Below are 18,139 nucleotides of genomic sequence, written 5' to 3'. Positions count from 1 at the left end.
TGGAGGCGGAAGCATAACAATATAGAAAAAGGGCTATACACCATAGAGACCTGGGATGAGTTCAAAAGGCAACTCAAGAAGCAGTTTTGACCCCATAACGCCGAAGATGTAGTAATGAAGAAGCTTCGATGACTGAAACACGTTGGGTCGATTAAAGATTATGTGGCAGAACTTACTGCTTTAATGCTGGAGTTGCCTGAATTACAAGAAAAAGACAAGTTATTTTATTTCCAAGATGGACTACAATCTTGGGCCTATAACGAACTTAAGCGAAGGAATGTCCAAGACGTTGACGGAGTTATTGCTGTAGCGGAAGACCTTATGGACTTCCGAAGAGATGCACCGATTAGAAGGACTAGTGGGGGAGATAAAGCTGCACCAAAGCCGTCACCAAGGGACGATAGATCCACTGTCAAACCCTCAACTTTCAAAGGAAAGGCGATCGAAGGAGGGACTTGTAAGGAGGTGAAGTGTTATTTGTGTGACGGTCCCCATCTAATAAGAGATTGTCCCAAAAAGAAAAGTTTCAACGTCATGGTCTTTGAAGATGAAAATGAAGAAAGGGACGAACAACAACTAAGCTTGATGCGTCTCCTCAATTCGGTGGCTAAGGAAGAGACAAAACCAAAGAAGGGAGGAGGTCTCATGTTCGTGAAGACTAAAATAAATGGAGAGACAACTAAAGTCCTAGTCGATACAGGTGCGTCTCATAACTTTCTTGCTGAAAATGAAGCCAAGAAGAGGAATATTCAATACACCAAGATAGGTTGGTTGAAAGCATTAAATTCCCCATCCGAACCCATCCTTGGTGTCGCCCACAATGTGCCCATCGAAATAGGAGGATGGATAGGAATCATAGACTTAACGGTAGTCCCTATGGATGATTACTGCATGGTGCTTGGGATGGAATTCCTAGACGAAGCCCGACCTTTTTCCTTTGAAGATCAAACCATGCGCCTCACCAAGGGATCCTCGATTCACATCGTTCCCTTAGAAAGAAGCAAGGCGAATTCTCGTATCATTTCAGCCATGCAACTTAGCAAAGGCCTTCGGAGGGGCGATGTGACATTCCTAGCCACATTAAAAAAAGAAGTCGATTTTCCAGAAATGGAGGTACCGAACAGAATCAAGAAAGTACTTGAGGAATTTAAATAGGTAATGCCACCGGAATTACCCAAGAAACTACCACCACGAAGAGAGGTAGATCATGAGATAAAATTAGAACCAGGAGCATGGCCACCAACGTTGGGGCCTTACCGAATGGCACCACTAAAATTAGAAGAGCTAAGAAAACAGTTGAAGGAGTTACTAGACACTGGCTTCATCAGACCTTCCAAAGCTCCATTTGGCGCCCCAATATTGTTCCAAAGGAAACAGGATGGTAGTCTAAGAATGTGTATTGACTATCGAGCCTTGAATAAGGTAACCGTGAAGAAAAAGTACCTAATCCCCTTAGTCGCCGATCTCTTCGATCCACTCACACATGCTCGATGGTTCACAAAGTTAGATCTACGATCAGGGTATTGGCAAGTTCGCATAGCAGCAGGAGACGAGCCAAAGACAACATGTGTGACCAGGTATGGATCGTTTGAGTTCTTGGTCATGCCCTTTGGACTCACAAACGCACCGGCCACATTTTGCACCCTCATGAACAAAATCTTCCACCCGTTCTTGGATAAGTTCGTAGTAGTGTATCTAGACGACATCGTAGTCTACTAAGAAACGTTGGAGGAACACGTGGAACATCTAAGATTGGTTTTTCAGTCATTAATGGAAAACCAATTGTATGTGAAGATGGAGAAATGCACTTTTGCCCAACCTGACGTAAGATTCCTTGGGCACAAGATTAAGGACAGGAGGATCTACATGGATGAGAGAAAAATAAAAGCAATTTCAGAATGGGAACCACCTAAGAACGTGTCCGAACTACGATCGTTCCTAGGTCTGGTCAATTATTATCGAAGATTCATATCAGAATACTCGGCACGGTCAACTCCACTAACTGATCTACTTAAAAAGAAGGTCGCATGGGAGTGGACGGATAGGTGTCAAGAAACGTTTGAGGAGCTAAAGAAGGCCGTCATGAAAGAACCAATTCTAGCATTACCCAATTACTCGAAGCCGTTCCAGGTACAAACTGTTGACTTAGTCGGAGAAAATACCAAGTGGCGCACGGTGATTGAAGCATCCTGTGACATGTCGCCATCTCCGTCGCCGTCGAACGGAGAATTCTGCCATTAGCAACGCTTTCGCAGGTAAAAATATATCATTCTCTTCTTCTTCGTTTAGGATTCACTCAAAACTTGGCCTAAAAATTTGAAAATTTGTGAAATCTGTATGCTTCGTAGTTACCTTTTTAGGTATTTGTTGAGACTTACTTTGCTTCCATTAATTATCACATTTGGTAACTTTTTGTGATTAATTGGATAGTGCATGATGTCTGAAACTACAATTTTCTGATCGGATTTGGTGTCACCGATGATTGTAGATAATGTCTTTGTAACTAATCGTATAGTGAGTGCTTAGTTATGAAGGGCACATTTTATTTGCAGATGTTAAATCACGGTGTTTATGCCCTAATTAGAAGTAGGATCATGCATAATTTACAAACAGGTTTTATACAAATTGCAACTTTTTCATGAAAAATTAAAGTCATTGTTTCTTTCCATCATCTTTGTTGCATTCCTTTTTGTTATCTCTGTTTCATAAACAGAGGTATGGTTATTCATTTTTGTCAATAAATACTGCTTAATGATCAATTTTGGTGATAAATACTTAGTTGGTTTTTAATGGTAATGTTGATATTGAAATGTAAAAACAGTAGGATCACATGGATTTGCACATCCAACACACTTCAATCTTACATTGATATAGAAATTGTTATGGTTTCGTACAGAGTTCATAAGGTACTTAATTGATTATCATGTAACTGATTCTTGAAGCCACACCACTTTAAGTATAGTTATCTCAGCTCATTTTTTTCATTTATACTTATAGTGGTATCTAAATATTTTAATAACAAAAATCAGTAAGGAGAATTTACGGTTATACCCTTGAGTCATTTTATTCGAATAGTACCTGTAGCATTAGCTTAAAAACCTAACCATAGGTTTTTAATAGGAAAAACCATAAATTAAAAAGTTGAAATCGTTTGATAAATTTCATCAAAAAAACTAATAAAGGAACAACAAGATAAACTATTCAATGAACTGGTGAAAAACCAATGCATTAACAAGATGAAAGTTGGGGATCAATAAATAAATTTTTGGGAAAGTACAATGTCTTATTAGGATTTTTTTATAAAAATGTGAATTTTAACTTCAGTTGAAACCATAATTGTCCTAATTGAAGCTTCAATCATGTAATCTATTGATCTATTGTATCAACTATTTTATCTTGTGCTCAAAATAATTTCTCCAAGTAACTTCCAGGTTTCTTATGTTTGTTTGTATTGGTGTATAAATGTTTCCCAAGTTGTTGTATCATTCAGGAATCATGTAAATGATGGATCTAGGAATGCTTCCCAATTTGAGTATGAAGCCAGAGTTTTTGAACTAAGGGTGAATAGCCATCTTTTAGTCTGATATCTTCAGTTTTTAGGTGATTGAGGTCTTGGATTTGACATATTGGTTGTGTCATGTGTCAACTTGAGCCCCATTTTGAATTTTCTGCTCAAACTCAAACTAATACTTTTGTTGCTTCCTCAATGATAGTTATGGCTATGTTTATCTGTTTTGTGTGTTTTCTAAAAGTATGTTGCTATTATTTGCATTTAACTTGTTTCGGGTTAAATTCAAGAAATAACATCATACAAGTTGTATTCATTTGTTTGTAATATAGCATGTGTGTTTGTGTGCTAACCCTTTTTTCTTCTTTTTTATGCAGCAAAATCATATAATTCATTGCTTGATACCTGATTACCCTCTCTGCTTATTCTCAACATGTCCGCAATTGTTATATCTCGGTTCCCGAAAAAAAAAGAATGGAAACTCTACAAGGAATCCCAAAAATTCTTCTGGGTGGCCGATATCATTGAAATTGGTGATGTAGCATCGGATTTTGCTTCCGCAACAAATGAACATCGGAATTTTTTCCTTATATCTGGAGCAATTGACTGTGTGCATTTCAGATCAATTTCTGTTGATCTCATGAAAGATTTCAAGGATTTGGAAGCAATCTATTGCCTAGGGTATCAGATGATGGTGGATAAAAACCATCATGCATTTTATGCTCGAATACTTCATGACACTGTACAACAGGTCCAAAGGTGGCTACTATTCAATAAAGTTGAGCAATTTCCGTCCACCAGAGCCAAAACCACCTGGTCGACTCTCTTTTCAACCCCTGAGGATTATCGGTTACACATGCACTAAGGGTATTTTTGGAGCCACAATGAGAGTTGCAGCCCTGTGGTATAAGATGAACATGACCAGTGGCCATAAATGTTTTTCTGTACTTACTGATTTGATCAGCAAGGAACTGAAGCTACAATTTCAATTTGCTTTCCACATGTACACTATCACAATGCAAAAACCTGGTCGTAGGGCTATCAGAAGTGTTGTTAATAAGGCAATTGAAATTGAGCAAAAGTTTTGTGTTGAATCAAAATTATGTGCAGTCACCTCCATAAAATTGTCAGATATGATGTCATTCATAAAATACTGTGGTGACTCGGTTTATGATGTTCTTCAAATGGAAGAGCCGGATGCACTTCCACCGGTCTTGAGATGGGCTGAAAGTGTTGTGGTGTCCAAAAGGGAGATTCAAGACCCCATGGAATGACTATTTTCCTATTTTTTCTTACTTTTAGATCAAACAACTATTTTCCTATATGATTTACTGTTGTGATGCATCCGAGGTATAGTTTGTTTCTATATTTTTCAATACTAGGTATATTTTGAACTATACAAGGTATATTTTGTGAAGTAAGAATAGAGATATCATTGAATCTTTGTATGAAAATTTTAAAAATATCTTATAGATGATGAGAAACAATTAAATATTGGTAATTGTATGTTGTATATCAATTAAAAGAACGTGTACAAGAGGAATATATAGATAACACAATTACATTCTAGACCCTAAACTATAACTATGTTATTAATATTTGACTAATATTCCCCCGCAAGCTAAGGCCGGGTAAGGACCTGTAGCTTGCATCGTAACCCTTCAAACCTCTGTGAAGATAAAGGTTTAGTGAAAATATCAGCAATCCGATCATCAGTAGAGATAAATTGAACTAAGAGTTTCTTAGCAGCAACCTTCTCTCTAACAAAGTGAAAATCAATCTCAACATGCTTCGTGCGAGCATGGAACACAGGATTGGCAGACAGATAAGTAGCACCAAGGTTATCACACCATAAGATCAGTGCTTTAGTAACCGAAATGCGTAACTCACATAATATGGTTTCAAGCCACATAACTTCAGCAACAGTATCAGCTAGGGCTTTATATTCAGCCTCAGTGGATGACCGAGAGACAGTCTTTTGTTTCCTTGTTGACCAAGAAAATAAATTCGAACCAAGATATATAGCATATCCCCCGCTGGACCGACGGTCATCCGGGCAACCAGCCCAATCAGCGTCTGAGAAAGCAGTAACCAGAGGAGATTGCGCATCTCCATAAGCATGAATAGTGGTGTCAGGCGATGGTGTAAGACGAAGACCAAAAGTACTGGTGCCCTTAAGATACCGAAGAATTCGTTTAACAGCAGACCAATGATTAGTAGTTGGAAAATGCATGAACTGACAGACTTCGTTGACGGCATAGGTGATGTCGGGTCTGGATAGGGTGACATATTGTAGAGCGCCAACTACTTGATGATACCGTACAAGATTCTCAAAGAGTAGGCTGTCACCAAGAGAGAGAGAGAGAAGCACCTGTAGGAAGTGGAGTACTGGTCGGTTTGGCATCGGTAAGACCTGCATGCTGTAAAATGTCCAAGACATATTGTTGTTGAGACAAGAAAAGACTAGTGCCATGATATGCAACTTTGACACCAAGAAAATACAAGAGAGCTCCCATGTCTTGACGAGAAAAAGTCCGACTTAGGCTGCTTACTATGTTCTCAATAGCACCAGGGTTGTTACCTGTAATGATGATATCATCAACATAAACTAACATATACACTTTTGTACTCGAATCTAAGAGTATAAAGAGGGAGGGGTCCGTGTGAGACCCTTTAAAACCAAGAGCATGAAGAGCCCGAGATAGCCGATGAAACCAAGTACGTGGGGCCTGCTTAAGACCATACAGGGATTTATGTAGTAAGCAAACATGGTTGGGTTTGCGTGGATCAACAAAGCCAGGAGGTTGGCGTAAATAGACAGTCTCATTAAGATCACCATGAAGAAAGGCGTTTTTAACATCCAGCTGACATAGGGGATAGTTGTTGGACACAGCTAAGGACAGAACTACCCAGACAGTAGTAAACTTGACAACTGGGCTGAACATCTCATGAAAATCAATACCGGGTTGCTGATGAAACCCCTTGGCTACGAGACGCGCCTTGTAACGTGTTACAGTACCAGCGTGGTCTCGTTTAATTTTGTAAACCCATTTGCAGTCGACAATATTAAGATTAGGTGAGTGTGGCACAAGCGTCCATGTGCCATTGCATAGTAGGGCTTCATATTCATCAGCCATGGCTTTTTGCCAGTGTGGATGTTTAGCAGCAGCAGCAGAGAAGGTTGTGGGTTCCTGTTCATGCTGGGTAGTAACATGAAAAGCAGATGAATCAAACCGAGTTGACCTTTTCGGGTTTGGACGAAGGTTAGAGGGGTGGTTGGATGAAGTGGCGGTAAAAGCTTGGATAGGAGCAACCGTAGGTGAGGTCTTCTTGACCATAAAATCATGATCAGCAAGAAGACCATGAAGATCTTGAAAGGAGGTAGGTGATTGTCGAGCAAGGAGAGTGGATTTGAGGCCGTTGTATTCCTCACGAAGGCCAGATATCACTAACATAACAAGGTCTTTCTCTTTCACAATTTCTCCAATGTTTGCCAATGCATTAGAGTATTCTTGAGCACGTATCAAGTAGGCAGAAGCGGTTTCATCGGCTTTCATCTCTAGTTTAAGGAGTTGGGTTTTGAGTGTGTATTCCCTAGAGGAAGATTGTGGTGAATAGGCTCGTTGTAGAGAGAGCCAAAGATCTCTTGATGTCGTTCCCTATGCATGCGGGTAAGATGCCTCTGAAATTGTAGACAGGAGGAGCATGCGCACATGCGCATCATTCGCAAGCTAGACGGAATGAGCAGGATTCGGTTGGGGTTCGGCTGATGTAGCTTTGTCTGCTGCGGGTAGGGTCGGGTTAGGACATGGGACAGATTCATCAATGTAACCAAAGAGATTGTTGGCTACAAGAAACGGGTGGATCATCGTTTTCCAGAAGCCATAGTTGGTATGGGAGAGGGTAAAGGGAAACTTGTGAGAGTTGTGGTACGTTTTTTCTGTTGTAGAGAAGGCGATAATGGTTGACATGATGACAAATTGTGTTGATCGCTCACCTGCTGAACAAAAAGGAAGAAGAACAAAAAAAAGGCGGCAGGGATTGTAACCCTAGGGAGCCGATGATGACAGCTCTGATACCAAATTAAATATTGGTAATTGTATGTTGTATATCAATTAAAAGAACGTGTACAAGAGGAATATATAGATAACACAATTACATTCTAGACCCTGAACTATAACTATGTTATTAATATCTGACTAATAGAAACCGATTTTTTTTTAAGAAGATAACATATGATGAGTAGGTGGGTGAAAATAGGATAAAAGGAGAGGGTTGTGAAAAGGGGTAGACAACCTAATTAGATCAAGGATAAAGTAGTTAAACACCACCAAGGTCAACCAAATTGGCGATGATTGATGTTAATAGTGATAAAGCAATAGCACCACACTAATAACAAACATGAATCGATTCCTTTAGTGTATGAACACTCAAAAACAACTTCACAAGCTATGGTAAATTCATTATTCAAAAGATGATTTTGCTGCTACAACTTCGAGCTTCTTATATACGGCTAAAAAACTAAAAGAAACATAACTCTCCATTTTCCGGTCGATTTGTTGCCTCCATCTCCGAAGAACAGTCACCGACGCTGCCTCCAGTGGACAGATCATCCGCAGTCGTCGTCAGTGGACCACCCACTCTAATTCTTCATCCTCTTCTTCCTAAGTTTATTTGTTTTCTTTGGATATTTGAAATTGAAGTGTTTTAAATATTTATTTTATGTTTAGGTTTATCTGAAAGGTAAAACCTTGTTACTTTCATTTTGATTCTATTGAATTCCATAACTCGGAATCCATAACTGTTTGCTATATTCCCCTAAAAATCAATTTTATATCATGTGCTTTAGAAACTTTGTTGATAGTAGATTGTCAAAATGGTTATAAGATGATTAATTTCAAAGGGCTTTGACAACCTAAGCAATGGTTCTTAAAAACAGGTTTGGCCATGAAAAAAATGAATCTATTTGTTGTAATAATTAAAATTTTAATATGAACAATATGTTTTAGGATTTAGAGAATGTATAGAAACAACTTTTTTTAGGATTTAAAAGTTATTAGGAGGATATAAACAACATTTGGTCACTTTGTTTAGGGGATATAAACAACATTAGGTAATTTCCAAAGGCTTAAGAGTTTAAATTTTCTTATTCATGATGGATTTCACCCTTTGCAAGCTGTTTAATGCAATAAAAAATGTAAAAATGTTTGCTTCAAAGAATCTTTTGTCTATATCTTTAGGATTTAAAAGTGCTTGGAAAGAAACAAAAAGTTTAAGAGTTTTTTTTCCTTCCTGTGTGTGTGCGCGCAGGGGCATATTATGGTGTGCAGGGCGTAATATGGATCGAAGTTCCTCTTTACAAATGCTTTTGATTTTCAAGAAAATACAAGTTCAAAAGGCATCATATATGTTTTATAGTCTTGGAAGGAAATGTGTTTTTATTTTTGAGCTAGTTAAATGAAAAATATACAAGCTTATTATAACATCCTACTTTCATTTTGTCTTACTTATAGTGTTGTACTTTCAAAAAAATTCGCAGTTATGGCTATAATAAACAAAAAAAAATGAAAGTACATTGCTATATTTGTATATTTTTTTTGTGATCATTGATTATGGTGTGCTAAAACAGGAACAATTGGCGGCCTTTGATTCAAAACTCAAATTGAAGAGCACTTGTCAGTCTTTATCGATTCAACTTATCCAATAATTTGCCAAGTAATCCATCAAATAATTCGCAATATTATTTTGTAAGCACTTATTTAAACATTTGTAGTTGACACTTTTAATGTGTATTATTAGACAATGTTAATTAGTAATATGTATTTGTATTTGATACTTTTTTTAGGTTTATTAGTTTTATTATAATGTTATTTGTTTTGTAGTTGAATTTCAATATTATTGTAAGTTTAATGTAATGAGTTTTTTCAATATTTTGTACAGAAAAAACTAGATTTTTAATAATTTTTTACAGTATTTTAAAAAAAAATAAAAAGTAATTAGCGATGGATTACCTACAGAAAATCCGTAGCTATTCCATAACTATCCACTTTCGTAGCTATTCCGTAGCTATTTAGTTTCGTAGTTATTCCGTAGCTAATAAATTTCGTAGCTATTATGTAGGAAAGTCATACCTATTTATTTCCGTAGCTATCGTAGCTATTCCGTAGCTAATCCGTAGCTATAATTTAGCCACGGACCATTATGCTACATACATTTTTCCGTAGCAATTCCGTAGCTATCCGCTTATAGCTACGGATTATACTCTAGCTATTGCACCAATTTTCTATTAGTGATTATGGATTGAAATCTCAAATGAATGGAATGATTGAAGTAGTCAAACAGATATTGCGTGTAATACTACTAAACCATGATTCGTGTCATCCCTCCCAGTTGCATCCCAGCCGTCGATCTGACATTCGATCCAACAACAGTAGTTGAGCATCGTACCATACCAATAGCGACGACTCTAATACCAACGGCAAATATCGCCGCTAATGCCCCAAAAAATTGACCGCGAATTATTTCCTCCACTCACCACAAATTGTCGCCGCTAAATCCCCGTCGATAAAACCATCCAGTCGCGACTGTTTCTCGCTTTGGACGACACCACTTACCTTTTCTGGTGATTACGATTATATTCTGAAGATTACGAGTGTCTTCAGGCTCCTCACCGCCGATTCTTTTCTCCCACGGACAGGAACTGCAGTGGGGTGTTTTTCCGGCGATCTCCAACGTTTCCGATGATTAATTAACCACTAAACCGCCAATTTCAGTTGATTATCCATCATTATCTTTCTTATTCTGTTTTCACGAAAAGAACCAAGACTAATTTCATTTTTTTGTTTGTTTTCAGGCAACACCGCCATTTTGGGTTTTTTCCGGCAACACCACCGCCACAGCAGCAGCTTTTCCGACGATACACCACCGTAGTATTTTGATTTCAGGTTAGGGATTGTGTTTAATTTGTATATGCATGTTTATATGTCTAATTGGGTTTTTGCATTGATGAAATGTGTACTGTATATGCATATGTTTATGAATTTATTTTATATGATTATGTGTTCATTGTATGTGTAGTTTTTGGTATGCAATATATAATTTATGTGTTATATTGTATACATATGTGCATTTGTATATATTTTATATGTGTAGATGTATGCAATCAAGAATATATGTGTGTATAATGTTATATGTATAATGGATGAATATGTATATTTGTATGCAATAAAAAATGTATGTGTATAAGGTTATATGTGTATTTGCATATATATCGTGTATTAAGTTATAACTCGTGGAAACCACGGGAGGTGCAGTTAAAAATTTTATATAGACAAAAAAAAGTAATATTTATTTTGAAATTTTGTATTGAAGTTGATTTGTTACAAAAAATTAGAAATAAAAAAAAAAACTCCATATGTTAAAGAGGCGTACTAAAAAGAGATTTGACATTTTTAGATTTTGTTTATTATAATAGGTAGATTGCTATATATCTATCATTCATTATTGTTGCCATTCAAAAAATTCAAGATTTTGTTTGACAAAAAAATAATATTTAAAATACTTTTTTCAAGTATATAAAATTTTACGTTTTGTAATTTTTATATAAAAAATAGTTTGTAATTATTAAGTCAATTAAGTTCGTTGCTTAAGTTTTTTAATAGTTTTATCAACAACTCTTATTTGGTTTATCTAAACATAAATTGCATCTCACAAATTCATATCTATATATTTAAACTTATTTGGTTTATGAATACATGAATTAATTTAACAATTAAGGGATAAAGCTAAGTAATTTACCAGATAAAAAACCAATTAAAAATAATGGTAAAAGCATATCATTTTTGTTATTACCAACAGGATAGGATTTCAAAGCAAGAAAGCAATTCCGAAAGAGCCTTATATAGGGTAAAGTCTTTGACATTTTGCCTGGCAAAGCCGCATGTCTCCACTGCGAGACATTTTTACGACACTCGGTGCACCCTTCAGGGTATCAGCATTCTGTGTTCAGACAAACAGTTGGCAGGTTTCATTTCAAAGAAGATAACAAATAGAACGATAAAACTTACCATCACAACAAATACTTATTGTACATGAGCATTTACAATTAAATCCAGATATACACTATTATTTATTATCCTATGCATCATTCATGTTTTGACTAAAGGTACAAAATGACCCCTCTGTTACATGGTTATTAGTAATTCCAACTTCAAAACACTAAAAGTTAACTTCTACCTGAGAGGAGGGTTGTCTTCTTCAACATGCTCTCCAGAGCAGGGAACATCTGGAGAGCCACATTGATCTTGACCAAAAGAACACTAAAGAGATGCTTATGATATCCATACACAGATGCTTACTATATCCATACACAGGGAAATCACCAGTTATGAAGAAAACCATAATCGAACCCCAGTTTCCTAAAATTAACGATATCAGAGAAGTAGACGAGGGTAAGAAATCTGATGACATCTTGGGTCGTCGTAAGGTGGCTAAGGTAGTGATGATGATGTTACGGTGGTAGTGGTGGTGGCGAGGCTAGGTTAAAGAACGGTGAGAGTTAGCAGAAACAGAGAGACGATTTTTCAATTTTAGAATTCAAATGAGAGAGAGAGGGGGAGAGAGAGAGAGAGAGAGAGAGAGAGAGAGAAACGATTAATGCATAGGTAGATGATGGGATGATTAAATGGAGTCAAATATTGCTGATTTATTGGGATTATAGAATGAATTTCAAATTGGGTGTTGCTAAATCCTTTATACACCCTATAATCACTTTTATTAAAAGTTAACCTATAATAAACTATTCACAATTTATTTTTCTCAAAAAACAATGCAAATTCAACCAATAAAAAAACCTTAAAATCAAATAGGGTGTCTAAATGAAAAATTGAGGTGTCTTTTTAGCCAACCTCATATATATATATATATATATATATATATATATATATATATATATATATATATATATAGAGAGAGAGAGAGAGAGAGAGAGGGAGGGAGGAATGATCATTTGAGAACTCAAAGTTTCCCGAGAACCCGAGAACTAAATAATAACTGTTAGATTAAAATAATAGAGGGTTAGGATGCTTCGTGGCACTTTCGTAAATATCTAAAAATAAAATGGGGTGGGGGCATCTTATTAAAATAAATCAGGGACATTTAATCACGCCAACTCTTTATGCAATCTCTCTCTCTCTCTCTCTCGATCCTCTCTCTACCCTTCATCACATCTCCTATCTCAAATCCTGAAATCGTCGTCGAAGTGTGACAGGATGTGAGTATAGTTCATCGGAACATCTACAATGAAGCATTAGGTCGGTCGTTTTCTTCTGAATCTGATCTTGACTTGTCGATTTGGAGAAGATAGTCCTATCGAATGTCCAGTTGGAGTGGAATCGATCATCTACAATGAAGCATTAGGTCGTTTTCGTCGATCGTCTCCCTCCTCCCTTCATCGGCGACTGTCAATCCACATTTATTGATCTTTGGCGGTTGTTGCATCATCTCCATGCCCTTCGCGGATCGATCGCTTATTAACTCTCCTAATTTCCCCTAAAATAAACACCACCGTCCTCCAGATCTGGAATTTGCATATGATGGTGAAAAAAGTTTGTTTACTATTGGAGCTCTTCCAAGGAACAAGCTTGAATTCACTATTGTTCTTGAAAACGCCACTTCTAATCGGTAGGTATTGAATAATGTTTTACATTACTAATCTGTTATATATATATATATATATATATATATATATATATATATATATATATGACTTAAAAAAATCTTATGAATATGATAATATTCAATAACAATGGAAATGCAAGCCCTGGAAGCCCTGACAATGACAAGAAGAGAATCAGGCGTTCATATCAATCAAGACTTTCAAAGTGGAGCTGAGTTTTGCTGTCAAAATCCCAATGCAGGCAATCGCACAGGCTCTCAGATGACAGGAATCTGAAAACTCCATGGAAGCCTTGAGGGTGCTTGATATCATCTTAAGACAACATGCAACTAAACAGTAAGTTGTCACTTTTATATCGATAGTTGGTTAATTTAAGTAAGAAAGGTTGAGTAACAAATAATATTTTTTTACCCATGATTGTAATGTAATTGCATTTATTTATTGATAACAACAATTCACTTTATTCTTTAACCAATAATACTAACATACATGTATTTTTTTACACCAAAATGGCAAAGTGGTTACATTTTGCTACAAATTTGTCAACATGTCTTTTTTCTTATGTTTTTTTACCCATAATATAACATGTTGTTGATATTAATTTACTTTATCTTTTACCTATAGGGGGTGTCTGCTTGTTCGACAATCTTTTTTCCACAACGATGTGAAGAATTTTGCTGATGTTGGAGGTGGTGTTCTCAGATGCAGAGGATTCCATTCCAGTTTCCGCACATCCCAGGGTGGTCTATCCCTCAACATCGGTAAATATTTCATTACTTATTTCCATTTTTACCCCTGAATTGAAGGTTATGAAATCAGAGTAAAAATGGTTTATGATTATCAGATGTGTCTACTACCATGATCATCCAGCCTGGGCCAGTGGTTGATTTTCTAATTGCTAACCAAAACGTGAAAGATCCCTATTCTGTTGACTGGGCAAAGGTAACAAACCGTCATGTTGTCATTTACTAAGGGGGTATTTTGTAAATTGTTGCTGAAAGTTTGTGTGGTGTCAATAAGGCAAAGCGTACACTGAAGAATCTGAGGGTGAAAACCAGCCCTACCAATACTGAGTACAAGATAACTGGTTTGAGTGAGAAGCCCTGAAACGAGCAGCTGTATGTTTTCTTTTTATGTTATATGTTTTTGTATGATGGAATCATAGAAGGAATGGAATGGGTGATTCCATAGGAATGAAAAGAATAACCCTTATGTTTTCCTCAATGGAATGGAGTTGACCATTCCTGAACTAATGTGATTCTTTCCATTTATGTTATTTTAATGACAATATGATTTTATTGAAGTATTTTGGTTGCAAATTTTACATATGAATTACATGTGATTCACATGTAAATCACATGTAATTTACATACGATTCACATGTAAATCACAAGTGAATCACATATGAATTACATGTGATTCACACGTAAATAACATGTAATTCACATATGATTCACATGTGACTCACATTTTAATCACATGTAATTCATATATGATTCACTTGTGATTCACATGTAAATATGAATTACATGTCATTCACGTGTAAATCACATATGAATTACATGTGATTCACATGTAATTCACATATGATTAATTTGTGATTCACATGTAAATTACAAGTGAATTACCTATGAATTACATGTGATTCACAAGTTAATCACATATGAATTATATGTGATTCACATGTAATTCACATATTAATCACATGTAATTCACATATTAATCACATGTAAATCACAAGTGAATCACATATCAATTACATGTAAATCACAAGTGAATTACATGTGATTTACATGTAAATCACAAGTGAATCACATATGAATTAAATCTATACGCACACAGCAGTACAAGATGAACATGGCTTGTTCACAGCAGTACAATTTGGCGATTTGGAAGTTGGTGCTTCCTCAAATATTGTTGTATTTGACCGATTCGATTGATGGGTAATTTTAATTTTGTATTATTGATTCATAATTTATCCGAGTTTTGATTATTTCTATGCTTTTGGAGAATCGATCAGTCAATCCTAATTCTTTGTATGGTCATAAACATGTGCGTTATTTGCTCTCATTCTCATCGACTGATTTGAAGTTTCTATAATTTTTCAAATCCTTTTTCTGAATAACAAATGTGAAGTCTGGAGCTCTTTAAAACTTCATTACTTCCTTAAGAACATAAATGATTTTGTGCACTTTGATTAAATGGTATCAGACTCCGTTGATGTTGGCTGCAAAACATGGGAAGACCGCTAATATTGAAAAGCTCATTGAAGTCGCCATTACAGTTAGCATGAAGCTTTTCATCGTCATCATCATATTCTTCATGAGAAAGGTGTATGGGTTTTAGTCTACCCACCAATGGATATTAATCTACAAAAACCTTAGAGGGAAAGGATTTGAAGGATTTGCTTCGATTTTTGTTGTTTTCAAACAGGTTGTTGGCGTTGAGAATCGAAATGGGTGATGTTGTGATTCTTGCAGGGTTTTGGGGGAGAATAAGCCATTAAAGAACCGTGGTGAAGATCTCAAAATTTGTGTTAAAATCGAAAAAAAAGAAAGAACAATTTTAGTAACTTCCATGGTGATAAAGAAGGATTAAAATCTAAGTGTTTGTGTGAATGTGTGTGGGAGGTTGAATATGCAGGTGTAGGGTGAGGAAGGAAAAGGGGGAGAGAGTCAAAGAGAGATGGAGAGAGAATGGGAGGGTACGAGTGGAGGGATGGGATGGGGTGGCGTAGTTAATTCCTTTTTTTTTTTAAAATTTTTAATTAATAAATTATTAAAGAAAATATAAAAAAATAAATAAGAAGGGCAAAACCGTATTTTCAAGTTTTTTGGACCAAAACCAAAGGAAAAACTTGATTTTGGACAATCCATGCAAGTTACAAACTTTTTGGACCCTATCCAAAGTTTTTTGAACACCACAGGGACCCTATCCAATCTTTTTTCAACTTATTTTTTATCAAAAAAAAACTAAAAATACAGAAATTCATAATTTTTTTTATCATTTTTCCTATGATATCAAATTCACAATATGAATCTTTGAAAATTCACAATGTGAATCCGGATTCACACGGTGAATCCGAAAAATATTTTTCACATTCACAATGTTAATATATGAATTTAGATATTTTTAGCTTTTTTTCGATAAAGAATAAGCTCTAGAAATTGAAAAAAAAAAGTTTTGGTTCCTTGAAGAACCAATAATTATGGTTCTCTATTGAACTTTTCCCTATATATATATATATATATATATATATATATATATATATATATATATATATATATATATATATATATATATATATGGAGAGAGAGAGAGAGAGAGAGAGAGCTAGGTTCAAATGTTTCTAATAACTATTGTGTTCCTAAATGCACCAATTAGAATTTAAGAAATAATAAACAATTAAATAAATCATTTAAGGGTATTTTGGATATTTTGTACTTTTTAATTAAGGAATCATTTAATTGAAATCCTGCAATTAAGGAAATAAAATCAATATTTTTGACCTAGTCTCTCTCTTGCATCGTGTCTTATATTCAAGGAATTACCAAGATGAATGACCGATTCAACAAGTTGGAACAAAGAATCGGAGCCACAGCTATGGTGATCGGCACCCCACAACACAACCGATCAAGACCTCGATTTCTTCTTTCTTCTTCCAGTCGACGCACACCACAAATAGAAGGAGTCGATCGCTTCTTTTTTTTCTGATGCGCACTGTAGCACCTGGTTCCTGGTACGTAAATCTTATTTGGGTATTCTCTTTTATTTTAGCCTTGGACTCGGCGAGTCAGAGGTCCGACTCGCCGAGTAGATACGGGACCCGGGACACGTTTAAGTTGGCGACTCGGCGAGTCCATATCCTGGACTCGGCGAGTCACTGCTGTTGGATGAAACCCTAAGTTTCAGGGGTTTGCACCCTATTTAAACACCATATCCGCCCCAGGCCAGCCCCCATTCACCCTCAGAGCTCCCAACCCTCGTTCTAAGCTTGTTCATAGAGAGTTTGAAGAAATTGTTGTGTGTTCTTGAAGGTTTTGAAGCAAAAGGGGAGTAGATGAAGAGGAAAGGAAGGAATCCAAGCATCTTTGTGCTCTCTCAGCAGTTCCTTTGAGGTATAACCCATTTTCCCCTTGTTTCTATGCTTATTACTTCATTTAAGTCATTCTTGAGCCAATCCCCAAGCTTGTATGTACAATATAAGTTGTAATAAGTTGATTGGCCTTTAGATCTAGGCAAGATTGAGCTCCAGGAGCTCAGATCTGTTACCTTTATGGACCCATGTTGCTTGTTCACCCTAGATCTACCCTTTTGAGGCATTTTGAGCCCTAAATGCCTCATTGGTGAGTATCTACACGTAAATTTGGAAACTTTACGTGTCATTCATGCTCTAGGAACCCAAATCTGTAAATGGCATGGACTGGAATGGAGCAAAATCGCATATATAGTGAATGCATGGCGACGACTCGGCGAGTCTGCTCGCGAGTCTCCGAGTTGTCCCCTTTTCGTTGTGTCGAGTGGGTGTAGTGAGTCACGGGGTGTGACTCAGTGAGTTGGAAGCCAAACTCATCCATGGAGGAACTCGGCGAGTCCATGCCCTGACTCGGCGAGTTCAAGGCAATCTCCTTAGATCAAGAACAGACTCGGCGAGTTGTTCATACAACTCGGCGAGTCACAGCATAAAGTGTTCTTCGGATGAAGATGAACTCGGCGAGTTGTTCATATAACTCGGCGAGTAGGATGAAGAACTTGAACCTCAGTTAAGAAGAAGAACTCGTCGAGGCAACGCCTAACTCGACGAGTAGGGTCGGGATCCAGGACAGTCGTTTGGTTAGGGACTCGGCAAGTTGGAGAGCCAACTCGGTGAGTCGGGTCAACTGAAAGTTGACTCTGACTTTGACTTATGACATGATCAGGGGTAAAATGGTCATTTTACCCAATGGACAATTGGC

General features: G+C 36.6%; 3 protein-coding genes across 3 annotated transcripts; all 3 read left to right on the top strand.

Annotated features, from left to right (window-relative positions):
• The first annotated feature begins 1,770 nt into the window (after positions 1–1,770).
• LOC111896237 (uncharacterized mitochondrial protein AtMg00860-like) lies at positions 1,771–2,241 on the top strand. The gene has a single exon (XM_023892247.1). The coding sequence runs from the start codon at positions 1,771–1,773 to the stop codon at positions 2,239–2,241; it is 471 nt and encodes a 156-aa protein (XP_023748015.1).
• A 1,700-nt stretch (positions 2,242–3,941) lies between these two features.
• On the top strand, positions 3,942–4,782 carry LOC111896236 (uncharacterized). The gene is made up of 2 exons (XM_023892246.1): positions 3,942–4,357; positions 4,473–4,782. Exons 1-2 carry the CDS (start codon positions 3,942–3,944, stop codon positions 4,780–4,782), a joined length of 726 nt encoding a protein of 241 aa, XP_023748014.1.
• Positions 4,783–9,820: 5,038 nt separating this feature from the next.
• On the top strand, positions 9,821–14,304 carry LOC111896249 (protein argonaute 4A). The gene is given in 8 exon segments (XM_052769816.1): positions 9,821–9,859; positions 10,362–10,452; positions 13,084–13,189; positions 13,306–13,373; positions 13,376–13,520; positions 13,809–13,945; positions 14,029–14,126; positions 14,205–14,304. Coding segments are annotated over 8 exon segments (771 nt in total). The 3' UTR covers positions 14,292–14,304.
• Positions 14,305–18,139: the final 3,835 nt, after the last annotated feature.

Source organism: Lactuca sativa, chromosome 3, assembly GCF_002870075.4.
Source record: "Lactuca sativa cultivar Salinas chromosome 3, Lsat_Salinas_v11, whole genome shotgun sequence".
NCBI lineage: Eukaryota > Viridiplantae > Streptophyta > Magnoliopsida > Asterales > Asteraceae > Lactuca > Lactuca sativa.
The sequence above is the reverse complement of the archived record's forward strand: the minus strand, read 5'-3'. Positions and strand labels throughout refer to the sequence as shown.

Coding starts and splice junctions, on each gene's coding strand:
- LOC111896237 (XM_023892247.1), top strand. CDS start 1,771: ATGGAAAACCAATTGTATGTGAAGATGGAGAAATGCACTTTTGCCCAA.
- LOC111896236 (XM_023892246.1), top strand. CDS start 3,942: ATGTCCGCAATTGTTATATCTCGGTTCCCGAAAAAAAAAGAATGGAAA. Junction 4,358..4,472: donor TCAACCCCTGAGGATTATCG/GTTACACATGCA, acceptor TGATTTGATCAG/CAAGGAACTGAAGCTACAAT.